Genomic DNA, 27295 nt, shown 5'->3' with positions numbered 1-27295 from the left:
GAAGTAGTACATGAACCTAAGCTAGAAACTCAAGAAAATCCACCAGGAAAAACACAGATAAAGAGCCTAAGAAGTATAAAACTAAATAGGTAGAAAAGAATGGTGGTGGTTAGACCATTCTAAACAAGAGGTATATAATTTGTCTTCTGTGTTCATGAATGTCATACAGATCTTTTGAGTCAAGATACAACTGGATTCAAATTCCAGCTCCACTAATGACATGACTTCAGTCGTGTGCCACAGTTTCTTCATCTTACCCCAAAAGTGAGGTAAGAACACTACTATAAAGGAAAATGAGATTGCTGTAAAACATCTCGTAAGCTGACACATCCTAAGTGTTCAACAAAAATTACTTACCTTCCTATTCAAGTGGAAACTCAGAAGGTAAGATAATGAAAAGGATGAGTAGTAGCAGACAAAACCGAGCAGTCATTCTCTTGGTCGCTTTTGACTGTGTGCCTTCGCAGACGTTTGCTGGATTTACTTCATGACTGTAGGTGTGCCAGCCCTCAGTCCTACTCTCAAGCTACTACTTCTGATGTGCAAGATCACAGGAAAGCTAAAAAGTGACTGTAAAGCCCATAAGCTTTTAAATTCTTTTTAGAAACAAGACCTTAATAGCATTGATACAAACCCACAAATGACCATTTAAGTCCCCCGTCGTTCTAGGGGTAGAGGAAGGGTGGGGGAGAGGACTTTACTTTCACTGAGGCTCAGGGCTTGACTTTGCAAGACACTGACAAACAACAACTTCTAAACTTCACAACTTTGCACAAGGGTCCCGCATCCTGAGCAGGCCACTAGGGAAGTAAGCGATGCTACTGTGATATTTATGCAGTAGGGAAGGGAAGGGAATCATGTTAAGGAAAACAGGTACAAGGCCAGACTTGTTCATATGGCCAGGAACAACGCGGGAAGTCAGTTACAGTGAGCTGGCAACACAGAAGCACTGGGGAGCCTGGCCGAGGCTTCTGGTCTCAAACAGTGCTCAGCCGTACAAGCTGAAGGGATGGTAAAACAGACTCGCTTGACGATGTTCCTGTGACATTCGATGTCCTTTTCTTTTGACATACTTTTATTTCTGCAATTCAAGATCAATTCAGCGATTCTGACAGCTATGTCAGTCACGACTAAAATACACTTATTATGGTCAACTTAAGCTCTAATTAAACCAAGACTTTGTCAGCAGCAAGTGTGCACACCGTATTTTCTGCTGCCTAAGGGTCAGCAGGGCGATGAGAAGGAAACGGCTCCTCATTCTCTCTAGGGCTGCAAAGAGTGAGGAGGATGGACAAAGAAAAAACCTTTCACAGTCTTCTGTCATTTTTAGATGGCTTAAGAGTGACCCTTGAAACAATGTCCTTACAGAGAAGTGATAGCTTCAAGATGCCATCTACTGTCACTTCATTTTTATGATGATCTGCAAAACAGCTTCTTGGAAAGTGTGGCCCATGATTCCAGAAGTGACTGTTGGGCCCTTTAGCTCAGTCGGTTCCCCTTCCTGCTTGAGAGAAAGGTTGCACCCTGATCGCCTTTTAAACAACGTGAGGACCACTGCCAGCCACGTGGAGGCCATCAGCTGACCACCTTCTGACAGAAGACACAAACACAACCTAAAAGTTGACACTTTAATCTCGGACACTGACTGGGATATGGAGGAGGTGTACGTTATTTTATCAGGACACAATGCCGGGAAATTTTGCTGACAGTGAAGTGTAGGAACCAGAGATACATTGTGAAGGAGGTCAACAGCTACTTACTTTACACGACGGAAGTTATCTCAACAGCATGGAATCTCAAAGTCCAAAAACTGCTGGAAGCTCACCTATTATACATTCAAAAAAGTTTGCCCCTACCTAGGATGAACATATGAATATTTCCAACACCATTCTAAAACTTAAAATCAAAGAATTAGCAAGAAAAAGTTACCTTTTGTTCCTAAGTTAGCAAGCTTAAAAGGAAAACTTATTGCAAAAATCAGTTGTCCAAGTTAAGCATTAATTTTCTTCAGGGAAGGAACGGAGGAAGACAAACTGGTGGGGAAAATCTCTTATTTCATATTGAAACAGCACATTTTATGACTAACATATCAAACTCCATGAGAGCTAAAAAAATATATACATATCAATTCTGTAAGCATATAACCCTTGTGGATAGGCCATTTTTTACATTACAGTACAATTTTAAGGAGCATGTGTGCCTAATGCCTAAATTTTACTATGTTTTAATGGAGAGGAAGAGGAAGAATGAGCCATGATGGTAAGGAAACTGGTCTTGGCGAGGATGGAGTAGAGTGAACATACTGGTTTTCAAGAGGGTTCATTTTCAGCAGAATGACCTTGATACTACCTCTAAAATTCAAACGTACACCTCAATTCCCATAACCATAACAGATGTAATCCAATACTTCACATGTCCAGCAAGTAAAGCACATTACTCAGCTTCTCTTGAATTTCATTTTCCCCACTAAAAACTAGCTAGCTGTAGAAGAAATTAAGTACCCAGAACATACTCATTAACCACTGCAGTCCCGCAAACTACTGTGGCTATCAGCCATGTCCACAGGTACTACTGGAGAGGTATACAGTGTGACTTTACATTAATGAGATGGGCTATTTCCAGAGTGGGTTAACAGAAGGGAGGGAAAAAAATAAACAGAATGCACAAAAGGGCTCCCTCCTGCCACAGTACCTGGCCACCCACAGCTGAGTCTTGAACCGAACATTATTCAGGCAGCTCACAAAGTAGCCCCACAAAATAACTGATGTAGAACCATCATGCATTTCTTTTTTTAAAGTCCTCCCCAAGCACACAGTATAATGCTAAACATAAAATGCACAATGAATAGAGTTGTTTACACCAATTCTTAAGTGTCCACTTACACAAAGAGGCAGGCCAGTGAACTCTGAGTTTACAGAAGGGAAATCCAACCCCTTTCTTCATTAATGCTCTCAAGGTTTTAGAATGTCCTTCCTTCCCGCCTCCTTTCCTCCCCAACTCCTCAGGGCAGATCATCTGTTTCCACCTCACTTAGTTCACATCTCTTTGTTCAAATCTTTCTAAGGACATTTACCATACTGACTCGTTATTTTTCTGTTTACAAATTTGCTTCAACCCATGAATTTTGAGCTCAAGAGCTACACAACATGATGGATTGCAGCCCTGTGAGTACCTAATCTCTCTCAGAAACCTCCTATGACTTCTAAGAAGCTAATAATCTATATACTTGTCTCTCACTTTAAGTCATTTCTCTCTGAAATGCCTCAGCAGACTAACCAAAGAATCATTAATAATTTCTAGAGAAACTTGGACTACCAGCCCACCCTGAAACTAAATTTTAACAAACGAAACACTCCAATCTCAGAGAACTCAACCAAAAAGTTTACATGACACCCTCTGTCACACTCTGAGGTTACAGGTTTTTCCCCATCATAAAGCTGCCATTCCACATGATCAAGCCCAGAATCAACTTTAGAAAACAGAATACTACTCCTACCCCAGACCATTTTAGTCACTCACATCCAGTCACACTGCTTCCCAGATACAATAAGAAGACTAAAAGAAGAAAACATCTCAAATGGATGCCAACAGTCTCGGGAGTAGGACATCTTTTCAATTTGTCATTTGCTCAAAGACAGACATTGAAAGGACCAAGAACAAATTAACCATTCATCTTAGAAATGCATCCAGACCAAGAGAAGGCATTTTGACGTCAGAATTAAGAAAACATGCAGTCCACCAACTTGCTTATCCAATTTTGGAGCTCCCTAACCCTTTCCAAATTACTAAAATAAAGGAAGACTCTGTCCCCGTAATATTTGTCTAATAGTCTCTTTCCCATCTGCACTCTATGTATCATCTACATCTCACTACAATTCATTTTCATTTGTGAACGGGAATATTTATTATTATCATTGGAATAAAAACTGCTGACTATTTCATAGGGGAAAAAGCAAAATAATCATACTCCTCTTCTATTTTTTTACTATTCGTAAGTTCTCGTTTTGTTTTCCCCTCATTTTAAAGTTCTTTCTTACAATTAGCAATTCAATTCTACCACAAAATACACTTTTAGAAATAAACAACCTTTACAACAGTTTAAATTTGCCCCCTGTCAAAGTCCATTTACATAATAGAAATTTGAAAGACAAGTTTCAATTACACACTGGCCGCAGCAGTGCTGAGTGAAGGGAAGGCTGGTTTAAAAGCATAGTAAGAATGTCTGAGAGAAATCTAGGAATAATGCTTGAGTTAATCAAGACCAAAATTTGAAAAAGGAATCACACCTCCTTTTCCTGCTTTTCAGGCTAAAATAGGTACTCTTATTTCCATTTCCACTGAAGTGGAAAAAGAAAAAATAATGACAGTTTAATGATTATAATAAAGTATAACATAAATATATGTATTCTTTAATAAAGAGGTATAACATGTAACATAAACAACAGTTAATTTCAAAAAAGTTTGAAAAGATAATTAATTTTAAACTAAGTAGTAGAAAGTAAAGCTGTTTAAGCACGTCAGACACTGAGAATACAAACACTTGCGAGGTTCTCTGGGTCAGCGAGCCCACCGAGCAGAAACGAGCGTCCTGTAGATGGTCGCAGACTAGAGAGCCGGACAACACTGCTAGTCTCACCATCTGGAGCTGAACCGTGGCAACTCAGGTTCCTGTATGAGATGCCTGAGTGGAGCAACTTCCTCTTTCTCAGTCTGTGCTTCCACATTTGTTTTCTTCTCCTTCACCTGAAATTCTCAGCATAAGAACCCAGAAGCCTGGAACCAGACAGTGCTGGTCTCCTCACTTTCACCTGACTTAAACTCCATTCCCATTTCCTTTTCTCCCAATGGGAAAACTCCTCTCCAATCCAAAATAACACTTTCAGAGGGCCTAAGGTTTCTGCACCCCTGAATGAAATCAAGAAAGATGACTGAAACAAGCAGTGGGCTCTAAGCTAGAGCCCTCCTACAAATCTCCCCCACCCGGAGCTACATCTGCACTACACCAACTACTATTAATCTATAAGAAAATAAGCTTATAGACTTCCAATATTGGTCTGTTCTGAAGTTCTGCTCACCTTTTTACAGGTCTGGTCCCACAAAACCAGACAAGCCCATAGGCTGGGTTAAAAAGAAAACATGGGTAAGGCCTTCAGCCATGGCTTGAAACCTGCATGAACAATCTTCAGACTATGCATCCAGTCCAGTGCTGCTTTATAACCCGCACTTCTCTGTGAGGTGGTACAGCATCGTGACGAAAAGCTCAGGCTTCTGAATCAGATCTAAGCGAGGTCTAAAACAAGGCAAGGAGAAAAGAGAGAGCATTCCAAGCATAGCCCAGGGCACGGCTTGAGTACAGGCATGTTTAGGACACAGTGAGGAAATCTGAAGAGTCACAGACAAGGAGAAAGATCCAAGCTCTCAAGCACCTTAGCCCAGCCCAAGGACAGTAAAATGCCTTGACGAAGAACCCCAATATGATAGTGCCCCGGGGAGAAAAAAGTCTGGAAAAGGTTTCAAGATCGAGGTGGAAGGAATCTGACTGTCGTGCTTAGTAGTTTGAACTTGATCCTAGAAGCTTCACAAAGCCCCTGAAAGTTGTCCAGTTTGAATTCCGGAGGTGTTTTGAGAAAGTCAGTCTAAACGGTGTGCAGAAGAATAAAAGTAAGAGAAAGGCAGAAGACCTATTTGGAAGCCACTGCCATGACCCAGGCGACAGCTAATGAGGAAGGGCAGGAGCAAGCCTCAAGACAAGGACAACAGTAAAGGCATGTCGCACAAAAGAAGATGTGACAGGACTCGGCTCTAACTGGGCAGTTGGTGATGGATGACTAGCCCGGGGAAATAATGGCCATGATGCTTATTCTAATAACCATAGCAGAGGCCATAAAAAAAGAAAGGGAAGTGACACTACTCTAGAGATCCTAGGTCAGTAAAACACACCCAGAAAACTTCAAAAGAAGAAAATTCCAATCCAATTTCAACCAAACTCTAAAACTCTCTCATCCTCCTCTTAAAAAAAAAAAAAAAAAAAAAAAGGAGGAAACTAATTCCTTGCTTTGAACTCAAGGAACTTACCTCAGAAGCAACAACTCTCCCTTGTAATGTAATGTTCATTAAAAGAATACTGGCTGCATCAAAAGACAATGAAAAGAATGGAATAGGAAAAAAAGATTTGTAAATCATATCCCTGATAAGGGGCTAATATCCAGAATATACTAAAAAACTCCTTCAACTCAACAACAAAAATACAAACAACTCAATTTAAAAATGGGTGAAGAATTTGAATAAGCATTCCTCCAGAAAAGATATACAAATGGCCAATAAGCACATGAAAAGATGCTCAATATCACTAATCATTAGAGAAATGTAAATCAATATCACAATGAGATACCACCTCACACCCATTAGGATGACTAATGTTAAGAAAGGAAAGGAAAGGAAAAAAGAGAGAGAGAGAGAGAGGGAGAGGGAGAAGGAGAGGGAGAGGGTGAGAGAGAGAGAGAGAAAAGAAAGAAAAGGAAGGAAGGAAGGAAGGAAGGAAGGAAGGAAGGAAGGAAGGAAGGAAGGAAGGAAGCAAGCAAGCAAGAGAAAAGCAAGTGTTGGAGAGGATGTAGAGAAACTGGAACTCCTGTGCACTGACAGGAATGCAAAAGGGTGTAGCTGCTAATGGAAAACAACACGGTGGTTCCTCAAAAAATTAAAATTATACTATATGATCCAACAATTACAGGTATGCCCACCCAAAGAACTGAAAGCAGAGACTTGAAGAGATATCTGCACACTCATGTTCATAGCAGCATTATTCACAACAGACAAGTGAAGCAACCCAAGCGTCCAGTGATGGATGAATAAACAAAAAGTGGTCTATATATACAGTGAAACACTATTCAGTCCTGAAAGCGACTAAATATTCTGACACATGGATGAAACTTGAGGATGTTACACTAAGTGAAATAATCCAGTCACAAAAAGACAAATACTGTATGATTCCATTTATGTAAGGTAAGTAGAACAGACAGATTCATAGAGAAAGGAGAATGGTGGTTGCCAGGGGCTGGGGGATAGAAAGAAATGGGTAGTTATTGTTTAATGGGGACAGAGTTTCCGTTCTGAAGATGGATGGTGGTGATGGCTGCACAGCAATGTAAATATACTTAATACCACTGAACTGTAAGCTTAAAGTCATTAAGATGGTTGGCAAACTTTATGTTATGTGTATTTCACCAAAACTAATTTTTTAAATTCAAAAATAAAGATTACTAGCACACAATAAGCAGATGGTGTTTTCTGCATGAAAAAATGAACTCTGAAACAGACTGTAGGCAAAAACAAAAAGCCACATTGAAAGAGGTCATCTAAGCCAAGCTCAAAAAATCACCTCCTCCAGTAAGTATACCTATTTGAATGCCACCTCAGCACACAATCATTCACCCAGCAGCCTAAGCTGGAAACTCCCGGTCATCCTGGACAACTACCACCCCTACTCCCCACCATCTACTTACCACACTTAATCCATTCGACCCTGAAAATGTCCAGTAGATCTGCTGAGTCCCCTGTGACTACACCCTCACCTGCACCACCTAACTCAACCTCACTGCTCACTCTGCTCAAACACATCAAGCTCTTTTTGACTTGTTTCTTTACACATACTCTCTTCCTGCAGGACTGTTCTATTCCTTCTCCTCAATCCATGCCGGCAAATTCTTACATCATGCTTTAAGATCCAGTACGAATAGTACATCCATCAACCGCATTCCTCAGACGTTTGCATATATCACTGTTACACCATGAATTTCCGTATCCTTCATTATACCCCCAAATTATCTTTGCATTCCTAGTTCCATTCATTCTGCTCATTTTTTCTTTCAGTGTGCTATAATACTACTTGTACTTATAATTGCCATATTTATTCTTTTTTGTTTTGTGAACAAGGTGCTTATCCTTCAGAGAAGAGCTTAAAATAATCTGCCACTAGAAACAAATCAGGTTAGCTTCATGCTCACATACTTTCTTCCTCAAAGTATCTACGTTGTTTACATACACAAAATGTTGATTATGAAATTTAATTGCATTTACAAAATGAGCAAAGAAACAGAGTTGCAAACAACTTATTAAAGCACTAGACAATTCACGCATCCTAAAGCAGGAGCACACAAATACCACAACTTATTTCTTAACAGGAATGTACACTGGGAAGGTCAGTATTTGCTGTGCAGGTCTTTTATCTTCCAATGTCCTGCATACCAAGATCTACCCTTAAAGAAACCCTTCCCAATAGCTACAACTACAGGTGAAATCCAGCAGCATGCTATATACAAAGTAGGTACTGGTTTTTCCATTTTACGTTACAACAGAACTATAGCTCAAAAAAGGCTAAGTATCTAGTCCAAGGTCACAAAAACTAGGTGAGAGCAAAACTTGAACCCACACTCATGAAACCACACAATGCTGTACAGATTTCAGCCAGGTCCCTCCATCTCAGGACATAAAGCACATTAACAGAAAGAGAAGATTCAGAAAAAGAGTGTGTCCAGTAACCCTCCTTTGTGTCTTAACATTATTCTACAAATAGCATCAGACGCAACATACAGCTCTTCCTTCAGGATACGCCCAAACCATCCTTCATTTTGTCCTAAAGGCTCCTCTCTTAGCAAAACCTAAAACTGCTTCCATTTCACATTAAAAAGAATCATGGTTTCAGAATGAGACTGATTTTCGCCAATGTTCTGGATCCTGCTCTTACCAACTGTAGAGCCTAGGTAAGTACCCTAGCTTCTCTGACCCTCAGATTTCCTTAACAGAAGATGGATATAAAGTCTCCCTCCGAGAATAGTGAATAAAGTGAATAAACAGCATCCAGCACAAAGTAAGCACTTGAGAAATCTAAAGTTTCCTTCATTCCATCCCAACTCTAGCAGAGTTTTGTCTCCAATTCTGGCATCCACACTAGGTTAGAATTCCAAAAATCTAACTGGTCCTCTGTAAAATCAGGATGTTAATCTCATCCTTGTCGAACATTTTGTTTCATGGATATGAAACTCACAAAGTTTACAAAGTTAACTAATAGGCAAACCAGACTAGAATCTGGGTCTTTTTAACTACCCAGTTCAAAACTCTGTATCAAGGGCACGTATCTTTCAGGAGCCAATCAGTAGAGATAACAAAACACCAAGACAAAAAGTATGAATTGGTTTAAACATCTGACTCATACATTCATAAGCCCTACGTTTACCCCAAATGCCACATTAGGAAACCCTATGGAATGCGGGAAGAAAACACAAAACGGACCTTACACTGTGGTAATGAAGACTCACCAGTGTGTCAGTGAGTCATAGGATATGGCATTCTAGTTTTTAAAAACCATTGCCACATAAGGCCCTGCTATATAAACCTGCACACAACTGCTAAGAATGTACAAACACAACGACAATAGCCAGAAAGAGGCAAGTGCAAGGAAGTCAGAACTTTAAAGATAACAATTTTTCAAACAAAAGCAAATTAATCATTGACTGGCTGTTCAACACAGCCACAATCTAACAACGAATCACTCAATAAATACTGCTGGGCTAGGGAACAGTTTGACACTAGCCCAGTAAAAGGACTAACACATAAAATTAAAATTGACAATATAGGATAGAAAGCAATGTGCCAAAAAGGCTTAAGAGATCAGAAAGAGAGATCATATCCAGCTGTATGAAGGAAGCAGGGTTTATACAAGAAATATCCTTCAAGGCACATTAAAAGCTAAGTTAAATTTGGATATGCAGAGATGGGAAAGAACATTGTGTTGTCCTCAGTGTCCAACTTCAACACTGGCATGCAAAGTGATCAATACATGATTCTCAAATGCGTGAATGGGCAAAAGCGCATGCTGGATATACAGTTCACGGTGACAAGAGAACAGTTCTGAAGGCATGTCAGGACCACAGTGTGGCAGGCCTGACTCAGACCTTGTTACATGGGCAGTGAGTACTGTCTTCACACAGGGCAGTGATATGACCAGAGCTGTGCTTCTGGAATAATAAAAGGACACGGATGATAGCTGAAAGAGAAACTTTGCCCTCTACTATGTATTTAACGTCGCTGAGCTTTGTATCCAAAGTAATTTTGCTTCATTCTTGGTCAGTCCCTCTCCTTAGCAATCTATTACATGAGTGATTACTGATGATGTGATAACATCATGATAAGCTAGGTTATACTGTGGAAATAAACAACCAGAGTGTCAGAGGCTGAACATATAATAAACAATAAAATTTATGTCTCACTCAAAGATCACCATGGCTGCAGACGACTCTAGGGAAGCTGCCCTTCATGCTTTAGCTCCCTTCTCCGACTGCTTTAAATGCATGGTTAAGACTCCACGAGCAGGGAGAGACGGCAAGGATCTCACATCAGCTTTTAAATGCTTCCATCCAAAAGTGATTCCTGTCATTTCTGCTCACCTTTGATTGGATAGGGTAAATCTCATGGCCACATCGAGCTGAAAGAGACCGAGAAATGGACCCTTTACATGCCTAGGAAGAACTAGCAACCATGGTGAGCGGCACTAATGCCCATTACAATGTGATGTCTTTGCAATGCCTAGTAATAAATTATTACATTTTGAAGGAAAAAATGCCCAGTTACTTTGCAATTAGGTAACGTCATAGCAAACTTCTTCTTGAGGCACCAAAATTATCACCCAATTTCCAATGCACCCTTATGAATATCACGATTCTCATACTGATTATGAAACAATATTATCTACATATGTTCTATGACTAAACAATTTAGCAACATCATTGTATTTTTTTTTTTTTTTTTAGTTTTTACATCTATTATTGTTCCAGGAAAAATTTCCAAGCTTTTGTAAAACCACACATGCTATTTCATCCTGCTCAATCAAATCTGAAAATTTTTTCATTTATTCCTTAATTATAAGGATGTAACAAATGGGGAATATAGTCTGATAATTTCAACCCTAATATTGAGTCCTTGGCATAATCCAAGCAGTTAAGAACAATGAAAGGTGCCAATCACTCATATTATCAGATTTCATTAATGAGAAACATGGGTAGTAATGGTTCTACTAATAATTTCTTCAAGCTAAAAAATCTCTGTAAATTTAGAAGAAGCAAGCCAACAGAAGAATGCACGCATCTTAGAAATACAATCCTAGTTCCAAACCCCACCTCTATCACTTAGTAGCTGTGGGATCTTGGCCAAGCTACGATATCTCTGTGAGCCTCAATTTCCTATCTACAGTAGTTAACTCCAGCTACTTCACAAGGCAATCTCAGAGTTAAATGAGACAATTTACATAAAATGCTACAAGGTAGATGCTAAAAAAAAGTGGCAGGTAGCAAAAATATTTTAATAAGCAAGGAATACAATTTTCTTTACCTTTTCATTAGAATTCTCCAAGTTAGGAGAGGTAAAAAGTGCTTTAATTTCTCATTGTTTAGTTGAGAAACAGTTCATGTACACTTGACATCAGCGCACAGCTGAGTAGTTAAACATCACTATTACCTATTATACTACATAGTTATTTCATAATTAGGCCAATATTTCCCTAGCCCTGAGAGAAATAAACCAAAAACAAAGACAATGAATGGGTCTTTATAAACACCAAATCTTAGCATCAAAAGGCATTTTCAAGATTTCCAGTCTAGATATTTCCAAACTGATTTTTGGCCATGAGACTTTCTTCAAAGAAAATATTACAGGAAACTCACAGAAGTAAAACAGAAACAAATGGAGCTACTCTATGGGAGACGACCTGGTTTCTTCATCATGCCCTCCCCAATTCCACTTGCCCCCAATGTGATTCTAAGAAACCCCAGGGCCTGAGAATGCTTTCTTTGGGGGTAGGGGGTGTGGGGGGACTAAACAAACAAAAATAAATGCATTTCACTTTTAATGGTAGAAACTGGGCGGGGGGGTGGGAGGTGCGAAGGGTCTAATGATTTGCCCGAGGTTGTTAGCAGCAAACTAAGTCTAGATCCCAAATCTACTGAATCCTAGTCCAGTGTCTGTTCCCAAAAAACAAGTTTTTTCTCAGCTCCAGAATGCTTTCATCACAGTCAATGAGCTTCAACTCTCTAATCTGTAATCTGGCACCTTTACTTTCTTATTATTCTCATGTTACTCATTCTCTTTACTCATTACTCATTCTTACAGGTGACTCAGAACAACTGTAGTGAAACATTTAACTTCTAATACTGATTTACCAAGTCTATTATGTTTATTCCCAGATCCATAAGACAGGAAAGAGAAAGTCAAGAGACTCAAAGGGAGAATCCTCTGAAATGTTAGATGCTAAGATCCTATTTCCTGCCTGACCTGCTAAATGTCATTACTCCCTTTTCTGTATCTCCAAAAGGGAAGTTATCAAGAGAATATGGGGATAAAAAAATACTAGCTTCTTTGGCAAATAGATTCTAGCTCAAGTTCCCAGGGGGAAGAAAGAGTGAGAAAGCGGGAAAGCACGCTTCTGAGATGCAAGGACAATGTGTCTGTAACAGAAAATAAATGAAAGAGCTCACCTGACCCCCAAAACAGAGCTTGCCTGATTTCCGAGACAGAGGTGCTTTGGGAATTCAGACTGGCAGAGAGGATGTCCTCAAACCTCCATATAAGAGGATTCGAGAGGGTTCCTACCAAGCAAAATAACTCCCAGACACATCAATGGAATCTGAACAGTTCAAGAAATCAGGTATGCTACATTAAAAACTGGACCACAAAAGTCCTCCCACAACTAAATAACCATCTACATGATCCAGGGTGACATTATTATAGAGCCGTCATAAATCAATTCTACTTCTAGTGATAAGATTTATCTACTAAATTAACCAGCTCTTTCTCTGCAACCAGGAACAGGCTAAGAATCTGCTACATAATACTCCAAACTATACCAGACAGAACAGAGACATGATGGTGTATCAACAGTGCCAGGAGATCAGCTTATGCACCTGTATGACTTATAACTTGCCATGTAACTGACGCTTCCTACCTACAGTAGAGAAAATATCGACAGAAATTATCTGATTGAAAATCGATGCTATCATAGCTAAGATCAATTAACTCATCGTGGTCCCACAGAAGAATGTTTGGCTGTATGAATGAGTCAAGACCAGAGACCAATGTTTAATTTGCTTATTTCTTGGTTATTTAAACCATAATGCCAACACATGACTGTGATTTGGGGAACATGGGGATTATGTATGCTCATAACTAAATTTTAAAAGCTTCTAATGTGCACTTGGATGTGTAAGAGCATGGCCACTGATCATCTCTCACAGAGCACTTTGTGTAGGAGACTTTATCACGCCTATAAATCTTATCTCAAATGCTTCTCTACTGGGGAGCTAATTTGGACAATTAAGGAGTAGCAAAAAGAACAAGACATCAGCGACTCTCTTTATTTGAAAGTTTCCTTCATGTGCCTTTCAACACTGACAACCAATCTTAGATCAACTCTCACTGCTTACGAGTAGTGACTATGCTTCACGAGTTTCTTCTCTTTTAGAAAGAGGTTTTTATTTGGAATTGGCTGCCAGTAATCCAGTAATTCTACTAGTGATTCTAGTATGACATTTAAAATCTTGGATAACCTTCTTTTTATTTGGAATTGGCTGCCAGTAATCCAGTAATTCTACTAGTGATTCTAGTATGACATTTAAAATCTTGGATAACCTTCTCCATAACCTTCTTTCTAAAGGTTATGGAGAAATGGAGAAATGGTCAACAGGCACTCATACTCCACCAGTGTGATTGTAAAAGATATAAGCTTTCTGTAGTCAGTTTGAAAGTATCTATTAACCGCTGTTGCAATGTACAGCCTCTGCCCTAGCAATTCTATTTCTGTGAGAAAGAGGTAAACGAGGATACAAAAATTATGTACACAATTATCATCACAGCAATGTTTTTAACACCAGAAAGTGAAGGAGGAAGGGAGGGGCAAGAAAAACAATACGATTTAAATATTCAAACTACAGAGTAATAGTGAACTGAAAACAAATCTAAATCCACACAATACTATATAGCCATTAAAGTAATTATGTTATTTGGCAGCATATATAAAGGTATCATCATGAAATATCTTTTATAATCTTATACTCAAGAACATATAGAATATGATCATATATGGCATGCATGCATATACATACATACTCATTCTCTCAAACACACAACTTCTAAAAATTTTCAAGTTTGGAAAGAAAAACACTAAATTATACCAAATTTTTTTTAGGTAGTGTCACTTATTCATATGTGCACTTTTTTTTCCTTAGTTATACTTCATGAATTTCTAGAGACTGCACATTACTGTTAATAAAAACATGACAAAAATTATGTTTCACAAATCATAAAAACTACTTGATGACTTCTAGAATAAGAGATTATTCTAGAAAGTTAACTATAAAAATAAATCTACTGGCAAACTCAAAGTTACACAAAGTTCTGCCAAAACCATAGCTCATGATGGATGTCCTTTTCACATAATTACTTATTTCAACTCTTGCTAGAAATGTTCTTGATGCATGTAGAAAAGAGATTGGGCCCTGGAGTCAGACCCATGTTCAAGTCCCAACTCTGCCACATATTGTGTAAGCCAGAGTTAGCTAGCTCTCTACGTCTCAGTTTCCTCATCCATAAAATATGGATAACAGACTCAGCCTCTTAGAATTCTGTGGGGATTAAAATGAAATATGGGTAACTAGAGCACACAGTACTAAGCTTGCACATGCAAAGCAATCATTTGATGGCAATTATTACTATTATTACTGTCACTATATTAATCAAGAAAGAAAATCAAAAGTGCTTTAAGGGCAGTGACCATGTCTTATTTGTGTTCGTCCCTGGATCCCTGGCACCTGTGTGCCTGACGGACAGCAGACCTTTAGTAAACGTCTGCTAAATGAAATGCATCTAAAATTAATTAACCTCCTTGCACCTCAATTTTTTTCTGGCAAAATCACAGAATATCTTGCAGAGGTGAAAACTGATAAACATAAGACACTTAGTTTAACAGAGGTTCTCAATAAATGACAGCTACTCTATCAGTGAACTTGTCCCTATAGACCTCAACAGGAATCAAGGCTGAAGGGACAGAACAGATATATCTCCTCTGAATTTCCTTTAGTACTTGAGTACTGAGATATCGCACAGATGAACTATTACTTTTATTTGGACTCAGGAAAGAAAATTCTCCATTTATGGGCACACATGCTAGTGAGCTAACTATTAAAGTAGTAATCTTTAGACTGCCACAAGCACTTTTGGCTAGGCAGCCAATACGGTTAACTTTACCACAAAGGGAGAAAAAATTGTGGTATTGCAGAGAACCCATGAGCTCAGGACACAGTATATACAAATAAGGACCATGAAAAACAGTGGATTAATTGTTCTTGGCGCTTCAAATGAAAGTTTTTAAGACAATGATCTGAATTAGGAAGTAACACTTTTAATAAGCATTGCGAAATGAATTATTAAGGAAGTACAAAATTTATGAAGCTATTCAATAATCTAAAAGTATTTTCTTCACAAAAATCAAAACAAATGGGAATGCATTTTAAGAAGAAAAACAGATTCTCGGGGTGGGGGAAAAAAATCACTGAATTCTACAGGAAAAGGTGAAAAAACTATTGACATGAAACCAAAAATAATTCTGTATAAATCGTAACATTCTTGTACTGGTATTTAAAAGAAATAGTCATCTGAAAAAAAAAAACAAAAAGGCTAACATAGGGAGAAGAACTCAAAAACTGCACAGATCAGTAATTTGTGCAGCACTGTTTAATTTTCCATGTCTAATTTGGCAGAAATCTCAGATTTCATACAAAAGTGCTTAATAGAAGGTTTATGGTCCTACTTCTGTAATGAATCTGCTGAAAGGAAAAAAGGCTACTCAGCACTCGTTAGCTTTGAGTTAAACTTGTCTGCTCTGTATCCTGGAAACATACTATGTCATGATTTACAGACACTTCATGGTTTACAATATTATACATTGAAGTAAAAATGCCATATAAAAACCACTATTAAGAAAATAATAGTTTGGTAGTGACTTCCAAGACAACTAGAATAAACATTAAAGTGAAGCAGCAGTAAACTATCATACATGGATTATAACTCGATAAAACTGTTACTTTAACAAATGACATTCAGAGAATGGCAAAATCTTGCTCATTCTCTAGATTCGGAGTAATGGGTATACAAGGATCTATTTTGATTAAGTTTTAAAATTATTATACTTTTTTTAATTAAGCAGACAAGCCACACCTACATTCTCACATCAATCACCCACAAGTCAGTGATAAAGTTGTTGCACAGGTTAACTTTACAGTGACAGACAGAGATCTACATGACCAACCACAAAAACCAGCAAGAGTTGTAGAGTTTACTACTAGACTTGGTCAACACTGGCCAAAACTCCATTTAACAAGAGTTTCTCGTCCCAAAAAGGAATGATTTAACTCGCTGGAATCAAACTACAATTGATGCTAGGAGAAAAAAACTAAAATCTGTTCTCAACAGGGTAGATTTTATAAGAGTCTAATAATATGCATGTATTATTATTATACTTTTGTCACAAATTCATTCTTCCATTCATCAATCCAAGTATTTCCTGAGTAGCACCTACTATATGCCATACACACTGCCAAGTACTGGAAATATAGTCACAAAGAAAGCAAATAAAATCTGCTCTCCAGGAACTTATAATTTAGAAAGAAATACAGATATATGGTCTACCTTATCCCCACCTACTCAGTGAGCAACTAGACAAATGAATCCTACTGAATTAACTGGGAGGGAGAAAATGACCAGTAGAGAAAAATACAGAAAAAGACATGACTGAAAACAGTGTAACCCAAAACACCTAACCTAAACAGGAAAAACAATCTTTTATCTTAGTTGCTGAAATAGTTTCTTGGAAAAATACATTTATTTCTGTAGCTTATGATACTGCTATAACCAACTGCTTCTGAAAGAAAACTTCTATCTTGTCTAATTTATATACATAATTTAGCCTGACCAAAAAAGTCTCCTTTTTCAAAAAAAGTAAACAAATGTTACCTATAGACATACCTTAAAAGGGTAGCTTTAAACATTTAACTCACTGTCAAATATTCAAAGTTCATATATAGTATCATTCAAAGTGAGCTGTATAACATTCCTTCCAAGTTACCATAAATCTTGGTAGAAAAGGATGAAAAGCTTAAACCTGGGTGTATTTAATGTTACAAAAAGGTTCAAAAGCCAACTCGTCTCACTTTTAAGTTTTCGGATTTTCAAGAAATAAAGGAAAAGAAAAGGGGAAAAAAGAGACTTGATAAGGGCCATTCTATCTGGACCCATTAAAAGAACAGATTCCCATTCATGATAAAAATCTAATTAAATATACATGCCAAGCTCTCAGAATTCTTCTCCTTTCTGCCATAACTTACTAAGGTTTCTCCGGCAAGGTCACCTACACAAAAGATTCATGAACAGATCCCTCTGAATGGCTGAGCTATAAGCAATGATGAACAGTCCTGCATGTCCTGTCTTAGGAAGTCACCCAGAGTCATTATTTATTAAATGGTTCTATTTATTGCTCTGTATTAGAAAAAGAAAAGATGTTTAAAGCGTAGTAATGTGGCTGGCAACAATAGTTAAGAAATCAATTATTCCAACCAAAGCAGGAAGGAAGTCACTGTAACTTTGAAGAATCCTCACTGATGTCAAAATATCCTGTCCCATTTCATGTCCAAGATCGTAAGTTTTAAATCCTCTTCCAGCCACCCCTCTAGGACTCAATGAAAGGTGAGTCATTAACATATTTCACAAAACTCAAGGGCAAAAGAAAAGCAGTAACCTGCTCAAGGTCACAGAGCTAGTTATGTGACAGAAACACAACTGAAGTGAGACTAGTGCATCCTTCCAAATCTTTTTCCAACTATACAATCTTGCCAAGTAAAAGCCATTTTATTGGAGGTGTAGGAGAGAGGAGATGGAATCAGGTGACAAGTGGTGGTGAGGAAACTAGCAAATTATTCAGTTACAGTTATTATGTAAACTAGGAAGAAAAAGGAATTTTCTCCCAGAAATCAGCATGTGTAACGACTCTGTTCATTTGCCAGAGTCTCTGTGCCAATCACTTCATGACCCTCAAAACCCCTACAGGAATTAATAAAGGACAATTCACATTTAAGGGACTACAGAAAAGAAAGTTACATTACAGTTCGCTGAATCGCCAAGATCTTTCCTTCCCCAACTACCCCAAACCTGGTGTCTTTCTTTCAGTCTACACATTTCCTGTATTAGCCAGAAGATGTACACCCTCCAAAAACAAAAACAAAAAAACAACAACAAAAAAACATGTGATGTGAGTGAGCTAGACTGGGCACGAAGCTAGGAGACTGAAGAAAGATGTTTAATACAGCATGATACATACCCGCATTTTTCGCACTGAAGACTTACTCCTTATCCTCCAAACACTTCGATACTGCAAAAATGAACCTAAAAAACTGGTTTTTCAACCTCCAAAATAGGTTAAACATGAACTAATTAACTGTTTGCAAAACACTTTGAAGATGTGAAAGTGTGTAAATGTTAATTATTAACGTTATCCTGCATATGGAGTAAAATACAGACCTACTGGCAAGTTCCTGCTTCTTTCAAGGCACAGACACAGAAGCCCAGCATGTTTTTAAGAGTTTTAGGAAAACTTTAACGGCAGACCACAATGATTTTCTATTTACCAGAACAAGCTGGAATTTTAAGCTGGTTGTCTGGGATATAATTATATCAGTGGGGGAAAAAAAAGTGACTTAAGGCATATATAATAAAACCAGAGTATGTTAATAGGTCACCAAGTCCTGGATGAAAATTACAGTTCATTGACCTAAGAGAGGCAAACTAAAATCTCTGAACCTCAGTTTCCTCCTCAAAAAAATACCTATTTTACAGGGTTATTGTAAGGAATTAAGGGAATGTAAATGAACACACAACATGCAGGCAAGCACTCAGTAAAGGTTCTTTCTTCCCATTAGTGACTTCACTTTTTAGAAAACACCTTTTAGGAGAGAGCTTGCCTCTTAAGATTCTTCTAGAATGGAAAAATCTTTTAAATGCACATTATCCTATGCTCTAAGCATACATGCAGCACCATTTAAGCTGGAGGGCCCAGGCAAAAGCTTTGGTCATTCGTGTCCACTGACCCATATATATTCTTAATCCTCAAACAGAGAAGCACCTCAGCCCGGCCCCAAGGCCTCACGTGACCAATAGAACAATTAAAACTCAACTTTTGTTGCCACAATTTTTTTTTCCTAAATAACTTCCCAACTGTAAGGTCGCATCCAGAGTTTCTTTGTATTCTGAGTCCAACCACTCTTTGGCAAAAAACCTTCCAGTTTATAAAAGGTAACAGAAATTATTCCCATGCAATGCCTCAACGGACTTTCCTTGTCCCACTCCAGAAACACACCCACTTTAAAGGGAGCAGAAATCAACTGGCAAAACCAGGCAGGTAGACTGATTTACAGATACCATTTCAAATTATACTAAGTGCGCTTTTACAAGGGATTTATGAATTACAGAAAATGTCAAATATGCAAAAAGCTGCTGCCATATCTACCACCTTTAGCACAGTCATCACCTGGGAAAAAGAATACTTCTAAAAATCTAGTAAATAATGATAGTATAATTCAGATTTAGAAAAATAATTCATGCTCAATTCAATTTATCTGAAGTGACCTGCCCACCACAATGCAAATGCTACATGATGTTCCCTTTGAACAAAATGGTGCAGCATCTAGCCAGATAAGAACAATTTTCCCAGGAGCTATTATGGACTCATATCCAAACCATACTCTTACCCAGTTCTCTCCCATGTGAGCAAGGGCTCAAATTTTCGAGACAACAGACCATAGTCAAAGACTCATCTATAGGAATAAGTCGTGTTAGCAACCAGAAACGAATGAAACTCATCGGCTCAGAAGCTTACCAACTAAGCAAAATCTCCAAAAATAATAACTACCTCTATTAAAAATAAGGTTAATATATATATATATACACATTGCAGAATATTTAGAAAATACAACCTACCTACCATCTCACTCTTCCAGACTACCTTGTGTGTCACGTGTATGTGAAGTACATGCATGGGATACCCCTGCATCACATTAAAAGACTGAAAATGTACAACAGATCTAATATTTCTATTTCATTCTCAGAGAAGAAATGTTTTCAGCATGTGAAGAATCCTAATCAACTCTGTCATAATATACAAGTATCGTTTTAGGTCACTATCACCTTCCTTCACTCAGATCTACCGCTCACTTACGCCTAGTTGTTGTTTACCACTGCTATTATTACTAGCTACCATGCCATGTGCACCTCCTTGTGCCAGCTTTATACATTCCTAATTCCTACAATAACCCCCACTGCCCTCTCCTTCTCTACCTACATAGAATTCTCTAATTCTTATATCCAATCCAGACTTCATCCTTGAACTCCAGATTTGCATACCCAAATACTTACTAATACTTTCATTTAAAAGTCTCACAGATCAAACTCAGCATGCTCCAAAGAGAAGTCACAATTTCTTCCTTCCAGTAAATTCATTCCACATATTCCCCACCTAGGGATCATCCTTATTTCCATTCTTTCCTTCCAAACCTTTTTTCCAATTCATAAGTAATCCTATCAGTTCTATTTTCAAAGTGTTGTGATTCTGACCACTTCTCACCACTTTCACTGCTACCACCCTAATCCAACCCACCATCTTCTCTAAACCGTACAACTGCAAAACTTTAACTCGTCTCCCTTTTCTACTCCTGCTCCCTACATACACAGTGAAACCTTTAAAACCTACATCTGCTCTTGTCACTCCTTGCTCAAATCCTTCAGTTGCTTCCCATCATACTTAAAAGTCTATTGGATCAGGCCTCTACCTACATGTACCGCATCATCTCCTATAGTTCTCCTTTATCACCCATGCCAGCCACACTAGCCTCCCTCCTCCCGCACACTCCCATCTTAAACTCTTTGCATCCAATGTTCCTTCTGCTCAGAACATCCAGGGATCTTCAGGGGGCTTGCAAGCCCCCTTCACTTCCTTCAGGTCTCTGCTCAAATCTATCTCCTCAGAAAGACCTTGATTTTGGGCCTGCCCATCTTCTACTAATGCTCTTTATATTCTTCCTAGCATTACAGCCATCAGACATCATCGAAATTGTTTTGTTCACTTGTTTATTAAAAGTTTATAAAAACAGGCAGTAGGCCAGATTTGGCCTGTGGGCCATTGTTTAAGGACCCCTAATATAGTCAAAATTGTACTGACAGAAAGCAGGGTAGTGTTTACCTATGGTGAGCCAGGCAATGGGGTAAGGGCTGAAGGGAGAAACTGCCTGTAGGGTGGCACAAGAGAATTTTCTGGAATGATGGAAATGCTCTATATATTGATTGTGCTATTAAATTACACGCATGGATACATATGACAAAACCCATCAAACTCTATATGTGTATAATGGGTATAAACTCTATATACATATAATGGGTATATAAATAATATCTCAATAAACTTGATTTATTTTCAAAATGTACTCTTTCAAGCTGATAGTGTCAATGTTATGAAAAGCATAGCCTTTTGAGTCAGAATAATCTCAGTTCGAAATTTAGCATGATAGTTTTATAATTATGTGACCACTGTTAAATCACTTTTGGGGCTATTCCCTCACCTTGAAACTGACTAATGCTGGCTTGCTTCATATGTTTATTTTACAAAATTAAATAAAAAATGTAGGTAAGACACATAATATAACACCTGGCATATAAGATGCACATTCCCCTGATTTGAGCAAAGCAATTAAAAAAATAATTAAAAAAAAAAGTCAATAAATATAAGACGACTATCTTCTTTTGTACTCTTCAAATATTCTGACATTCTTTGCTCACTGTTTATTATGGTTTCACCTGACTTCAAGCATTGGCATGCAATGTCAGTTCCTGTGATTTCACAGTAATATGGGTCTAACAGCAAGCGCTGAGAACTAAGATTTCTTTAGAGTTTAGAAAAACATTTCAAGATAAATATGTTGTAAAAGGAAATATGAGAAGAGCTAAAAGTAAAAAGAATATTTTCCCAAGAAGAATGGCAATAGAAATTGTATATTTTAATCACCTTTTATAAAGAAAAACCAATAAAGTTTGTTAGATGTTTTCCCCTTTTAGACTAAGATTTAAATTTTATCCCGAAGAGTAGCCAACCAATAAAAATGACAGCATGACAGTATTTGTATAGTGCTTTATCTCATGTGTTTCTCACTATAGTACTATAGAGTTTATAGGATAAAATTACTATTAAGTGTTTTTATTTTATAAGTAAGAATACTAAGCCCGAGTAGAGATCACCATCAGAGAATCATCCTGGGTTCTGTGAAATTTTCTACATGACTTTTAGGTGTCCTTCCTTAACTTGACATATTTAGTTGTCTAAAAGATAACTTAATTACAGTGTGACATACTTTCTTAATCCCTACCATTCAGAAACAACTAGCAATTTAGGGTGGTAGAGGCTATAGCCAAATATGAGCTTATAATATGATAAGTGAAAATTCAAAAGGACTGATTTCTAAGAGAAAGAGCCTGCACAGTGAAGTACATCAGAAATCTCTCATATCTTTTCCTTCACCCTCCCCCCCAATACACACAGCACCCAAACACATTGCTGTCCACCTTTCCCATCACTTTCTTATGATATCCCAGTCAACCCACAGGTGGACTTCCTTCCACTAACAGCTTCCTCGCCCCTCCCCATGTACAGTGGTAAGACAGCCTAACAGTGAGTGACTCAGAACTGCTTCCAAATGGACGCCTGTCCCTATCAGTAATAACCAAGTCTACTCAAGTGAACTTAAATGTTAACTTTCGAAGAGGGGATTACCAAAGATCTAAGTTTGTTCATTTAGCTTTGTCAAGAATGTTTTTTTTCTCTGAATCTGAGTCTGATGAAATATAATTTTACTATGGTTAAAAGGTTAAAATCTTTACTTTATAAGAAAACCAAAGGAAATCCTTATTTAAAAAAAAAAACTTATTTATAGTATACAAAATGAGATACAAAATCCTTCTAAGAAAGCTTATGGAAAGATGAGATTCAATATACAGAAATGTCCATTACAGGTTAATATTTCTAGAATGTATCTATTCCATTTGGTATTGTGAATGTTCTAAAAGTAGCTGTTATAACTGACTTAAATCACTGCTTCCTTCTGTAACTGGTAGCACCTTCGAAAACTGTTATCTGAAGAGGAAGTGTTTGCTCTCATCTCTGAAATGTACTAACATTAACTCTCAGTTCTATCTTAAGCAAGTTTGAGAAATGCGGTCATAATCCACATCTATTATTTTTCAAGACTAGGCCAAAATAAGAAAAGCTGGAACTGAGTGTATAACTCAGATATCCTACTACAAATGTTGAAAAGAATCCATCTCTTACCATCTCCTAAACATTATAAATGCAGAGTTCTACTCAACCAAGCCACTCTGCAAGTCCCAAAGACTAGCGAGTGATAGAGAAGATAAAAGCTATTTCTATTAATATTCAGTTCAACTAGCACCTTTAAAAAACTGCATTTGATTAAGACCCAAGTCTCAGAAGGATTCCTTATTTATGAAATAGCTAAACCACCGTACTCACAAGCATCAGACTTTTAAAAATGCTTTGTCATACAAAATTATTATCAATATTATTATCATTATGGCTACCAGGTAATAGACACCTACTAAATGGTAGGCACACAGTTTCATTTAACCTAAGAACACTGCAAAACACATTACTACACCTTCTACGGTAGGAAATCCAAACCCTTAAGAAGTTAAGTGATCTGTTCAAGGCTGCACCAGTCAATGGAAGAGCTGGGATTTGAGCTCAAATTTACCTAGCTGCAAAGAACGTCTGCGCTAAACTGCTACCCCTGCTTTCACAAATGAGAAATAGGCAGAGTGTGAATGGATTTGTCCAAGAGTTTTAAGCATTTCAGCAACAAAGGGAGAAAATTTCTACATCAAAACCACTTTTTGAAATCCACAGTGCACTTTTTGAGAATTAACAGGTTAAAAAGAATGGTTGGAAATTCTTTTAAAGTAAATTTCATCACAGAGCTGCAAGTGAACTGTCATTTTAGCCAAGTTTCCATAGTTAGTGGTTCTATGTATACTACCACTAGCTAACAGAAAGCACTTCACCCAATTCGAACATGTACTGAACACCTGCATTGTGTTAAGACTCAGTCCTGCTGAAGAGGGTACAAAGCTAAATAAGAAACAAGGCCCATCACAAGCCTCAAGGAGTCAGACTAGAGGAGTCCATTTACACTGCATATAGTTGGCATTAGTCAGGCAAATGAAAATGTGAGAAATCCTAAAAGAAAAGAATGTATAACATGCTATCACGGCTCAGAGAAGGCAAGCGACTGGCCTACTCGTCACATGATGTTGTAATAATATTTGTTTACATTGTGTCCCTCCCTGACAACCCCTTCCAACCTGCCAACCTCCTACCCCACAATCCCCTAAAGCAGGCAGACACCTGGAAGGAAAGCCTTAAGAGCAAGGATTTTGACTCCTCAAAGTGACCCTGTTACTTCAGTTTAAAAGTTCAAGGCTTATTATTTGTTAATACATGCATCATACTTGACATAAGCATTACTTTTCAAATGCATATATTCATGAACTGAAAAAAAGTACAATGGTTCTGACATAGAGATGTTTTTCTTTAGCTTCATCAGGTGAAGAAAAGTTGGTTCCTCGAAGCAAAATGAGGCCAACCAAACCAGAAAAACGCAAGAACACTTCTGTATATACTCACTTGGCATGAGAAATCAATCAAAGCCAACTGACAACTATTTCTCGAATTTCTCTTTCTAACTCAGCAAATGGCCATGGGATATAACAACTGATATGAACACATCCTGGTCATTTTGTTGCACTAAAAATCTGACCGACATTTAAGCCAGTTCCAGCTGGAGGATTTAAACAGAATTATTCCCACAAGATAAGCTGATTGAACCAAATTCAGTAGAATCATGGACTCAAAACCTGACAAATCTTATAGTTAATGGCGTCTGTAAACCCCCAAGAGACCACGAAGGACTACCAGAACTGTAAGTGATTTAACTCAGCTGATCCTAACTCCTTTACAAACTTGCAAAAAACGATCTTTCAAAAACTGCTGCATTTGTCTGATCTGGGCAATCAAACGTTTCAGAAAAAAAGAATAAACTGCTTCTTCTAAAAATAAAAGGGAGAGGGGAATAAGAAAAAATGGGCACACTGCTCTTGCCTTTAGTTCTAAAGGCCTGAAGCAATAAACTCTCAAAATAACTTCACTGAGGAACACAAGTCACCTTTCATTGTGAATCCTAAATTCATAGTGAGATCTACAGACTTAACTGTAATGGAATCACTGTGCTGTAAGAACTAGTTTCAAGAAACAAAAGCAAACAAAAAAAAAACTTGTCTATCCTTTCCTTTACAAAAAACGTTTTGAAGGCTTTTCCCGCATTATTTTAACGCTCTTCACATACTGGTTGACTTTGCAAAAAGAAAAAAAGCGTCAGTAAGCCCTATTTACAAAAAAAATAATTCTTTTTTCTTTGGTCTCAAAGTATGGCTTGCACTTTGTACCCGGAGCGGGTCCCCTCGGGCTGCACGTCTCCGACCCGCGTAGGTCCCCGGCCGCGCCCCCGGGAGCAGACGCGGCTTCGCATGTTTATCGTCCGCGTCCGCCCGGGAGAGCAGCTCCCTCGCGTCCCTAGCACTTGTTCGCGGACTCGGTCGAACGAGAGAGACCCACCGAGCAGCCGAAGTTCCAGGACCCCGGAGGAGCCGTCCAGGGAAACCGAAGGTTGCAGGTCCGGGCCTCGCGGGGGCGCGGGAGTGCCTGAGGGGGCACCCGCGGCGCTGTGGGGCGGCCGCGCCCCCCAGCCCGGGAGCTGGAGCGCCCCAGACATTGGGCTGCGGGCCCGGACCGCGCGCCGCGGCCCCGGAGCAGACAATGCAGAGGAAGGGGGGACGCGGAGGAAGGAGGTGCCCGCAGAGCCGGGGGCGCTCCGAGGCCGCCCATTCACGCTCGCCAGCCCGCGCGCCCCCTCCCTGCCCCCGCGGCCCCGGCCCCCGCTCCAAGCGGCCGCAGGGGAGGGGCCCGCGCTTTTCGCCTAACCCCTCCTCAAGACCCGAAACTTCCCCCAACTCCACCAACTAAGTTGCGCTCTCACCGTGCGGCGCCCGGGGCTTCCCCCGCGGGCAGAGTCGGAGCAACTCCGCACCTTCGCCGCGGAGAAAGACAATAGGCGGCCGTTCCCCCCGCCGGCGGCGGCGACGGCTTCAGGCTGCGGCGGCCGAGACGAGAAGCAGGCACCGCGGTCTCGGCGGAGCCCAGGAGCTTCTCGGCGGCGGCTGCTCCCGCTCCGCGACGGCCCTACACACAGCCCCAGTCTCTGCCTGCGCAAGCGCCACCAGCCGCTCGAGGATGGGCGGGCCACCCGGGGAGGGCAGTAACGCCTACGAGCCTAACCGTGAGCAAGCGCGGAGCCAGCGGTTGCGAGCTGGGATTGCACGGCAGAGCTGCCCGTCTAGCTCCGTGAGACCAATAGGAAGGCACCTGGGCGGGCGGCCCAGGTTGCTAAGGCAGGCAGAGGTTGAACGCCGGTGCTGCGCCGCGGCAAAGTGGTCGTAGCCGGGTGGCAGAGGTTGCTCTGAGAAACGCCCACTCACCCTCTCATCTCCGCCCTATCTCCGAAACCGCCCTTCCTCTGTCTACATGCCGGGTGCTTACCTGAACTGTAGCACTTACCACACATACTGAAATGATTTGTTTTTCTATTTCTCTCTACTTAAATCAGAAAGTGGGTTCTAGTCTTATGTGTGTCCAGTGCCTAGGAGAATCATTGCTAGGTATTCACCAAGTGTTTCAGTTGTGTAGTTGGGTGGGTGAATGGATGGAGGGAGATGGATGGATGGATGGATGGATGGATGGATGGATGGATGGGTCTGTGGTGGCATCAGGATTGTGGTGGTGCATTCCAAGAACTTTTGGCTACTCGACGGCCACTAAATCAGACCGCCTTCGAATTGCAAAGGAACCTCAGAAATTATCTAGTGGCATTTGAGAAACAAAATGTGGTCTGCTGGCACAGGAAGAAACTTCATTTGGATAGTTATGTGTTTATTTTAATGCGTATGGGTGGAAGGGGCAGGGGAAATGCCTATCACGTCAAACCATTATTTCATTGACGTTATTTCTTAGATCAAATAGAAAGTTGTAAAAAAA

The 27295-nt window shown here is 39.3% G+C and overlaps 1 protein-coding gene across 9 annotated transcripts in view; it reads right to left on the bottom strand.

Moving 5' to 3' along the window:
• Positions 1–26373, bottom strand: part of AKAP13 (A-kinase anchoring protein 13) — a 233549-nt gene extending 207176 nt beyond the window's left edge. For 7 of the 9 annotated variants that reach the window (XM_039858432.1, XM_039858434.1, XM_039858433.1 and 4 more), the window contains exon 1: positions 25820–25991. In XM_039858432.1, coding sequence (XP_039714366.1) covers positions 25820–25976 — 157 coding nt within the window. In that variant the 5' untranslated portion in view covers positions 25977–25991. Of the gene's footprint in view, positions 1–18412; positions 19560–25819; positions 25992–26240 lie in introns of those variants that run through there. The other 2 variants (XM_039858438.1, XM_039858439.1) reach the window with 2 other exon arrangements.
• Between the last annotated feature and the right edge of the window lie 922 nt (positions 26374–27295).

The sequence above is a fragment of the Pteropus medius genome, unplaced genomic scaffold (genome assembly GCF_902729225.1).
Source record: "Pteropus medius unplaced genomic scaffold, Ma_sr-lr_union100, whole genome shotgun sequence".
NCBI classification, from domain to species: Eukaryota; Metazoa; Chordata; class Mammalia; order Chiroptera; family Pteropodidae; genus Pteropus; species Pteropus medius.
Note: the sequence above shows the minus strand (reverse complement) of the source record. Positions and strands in the feature narration are given on the sequence as shown.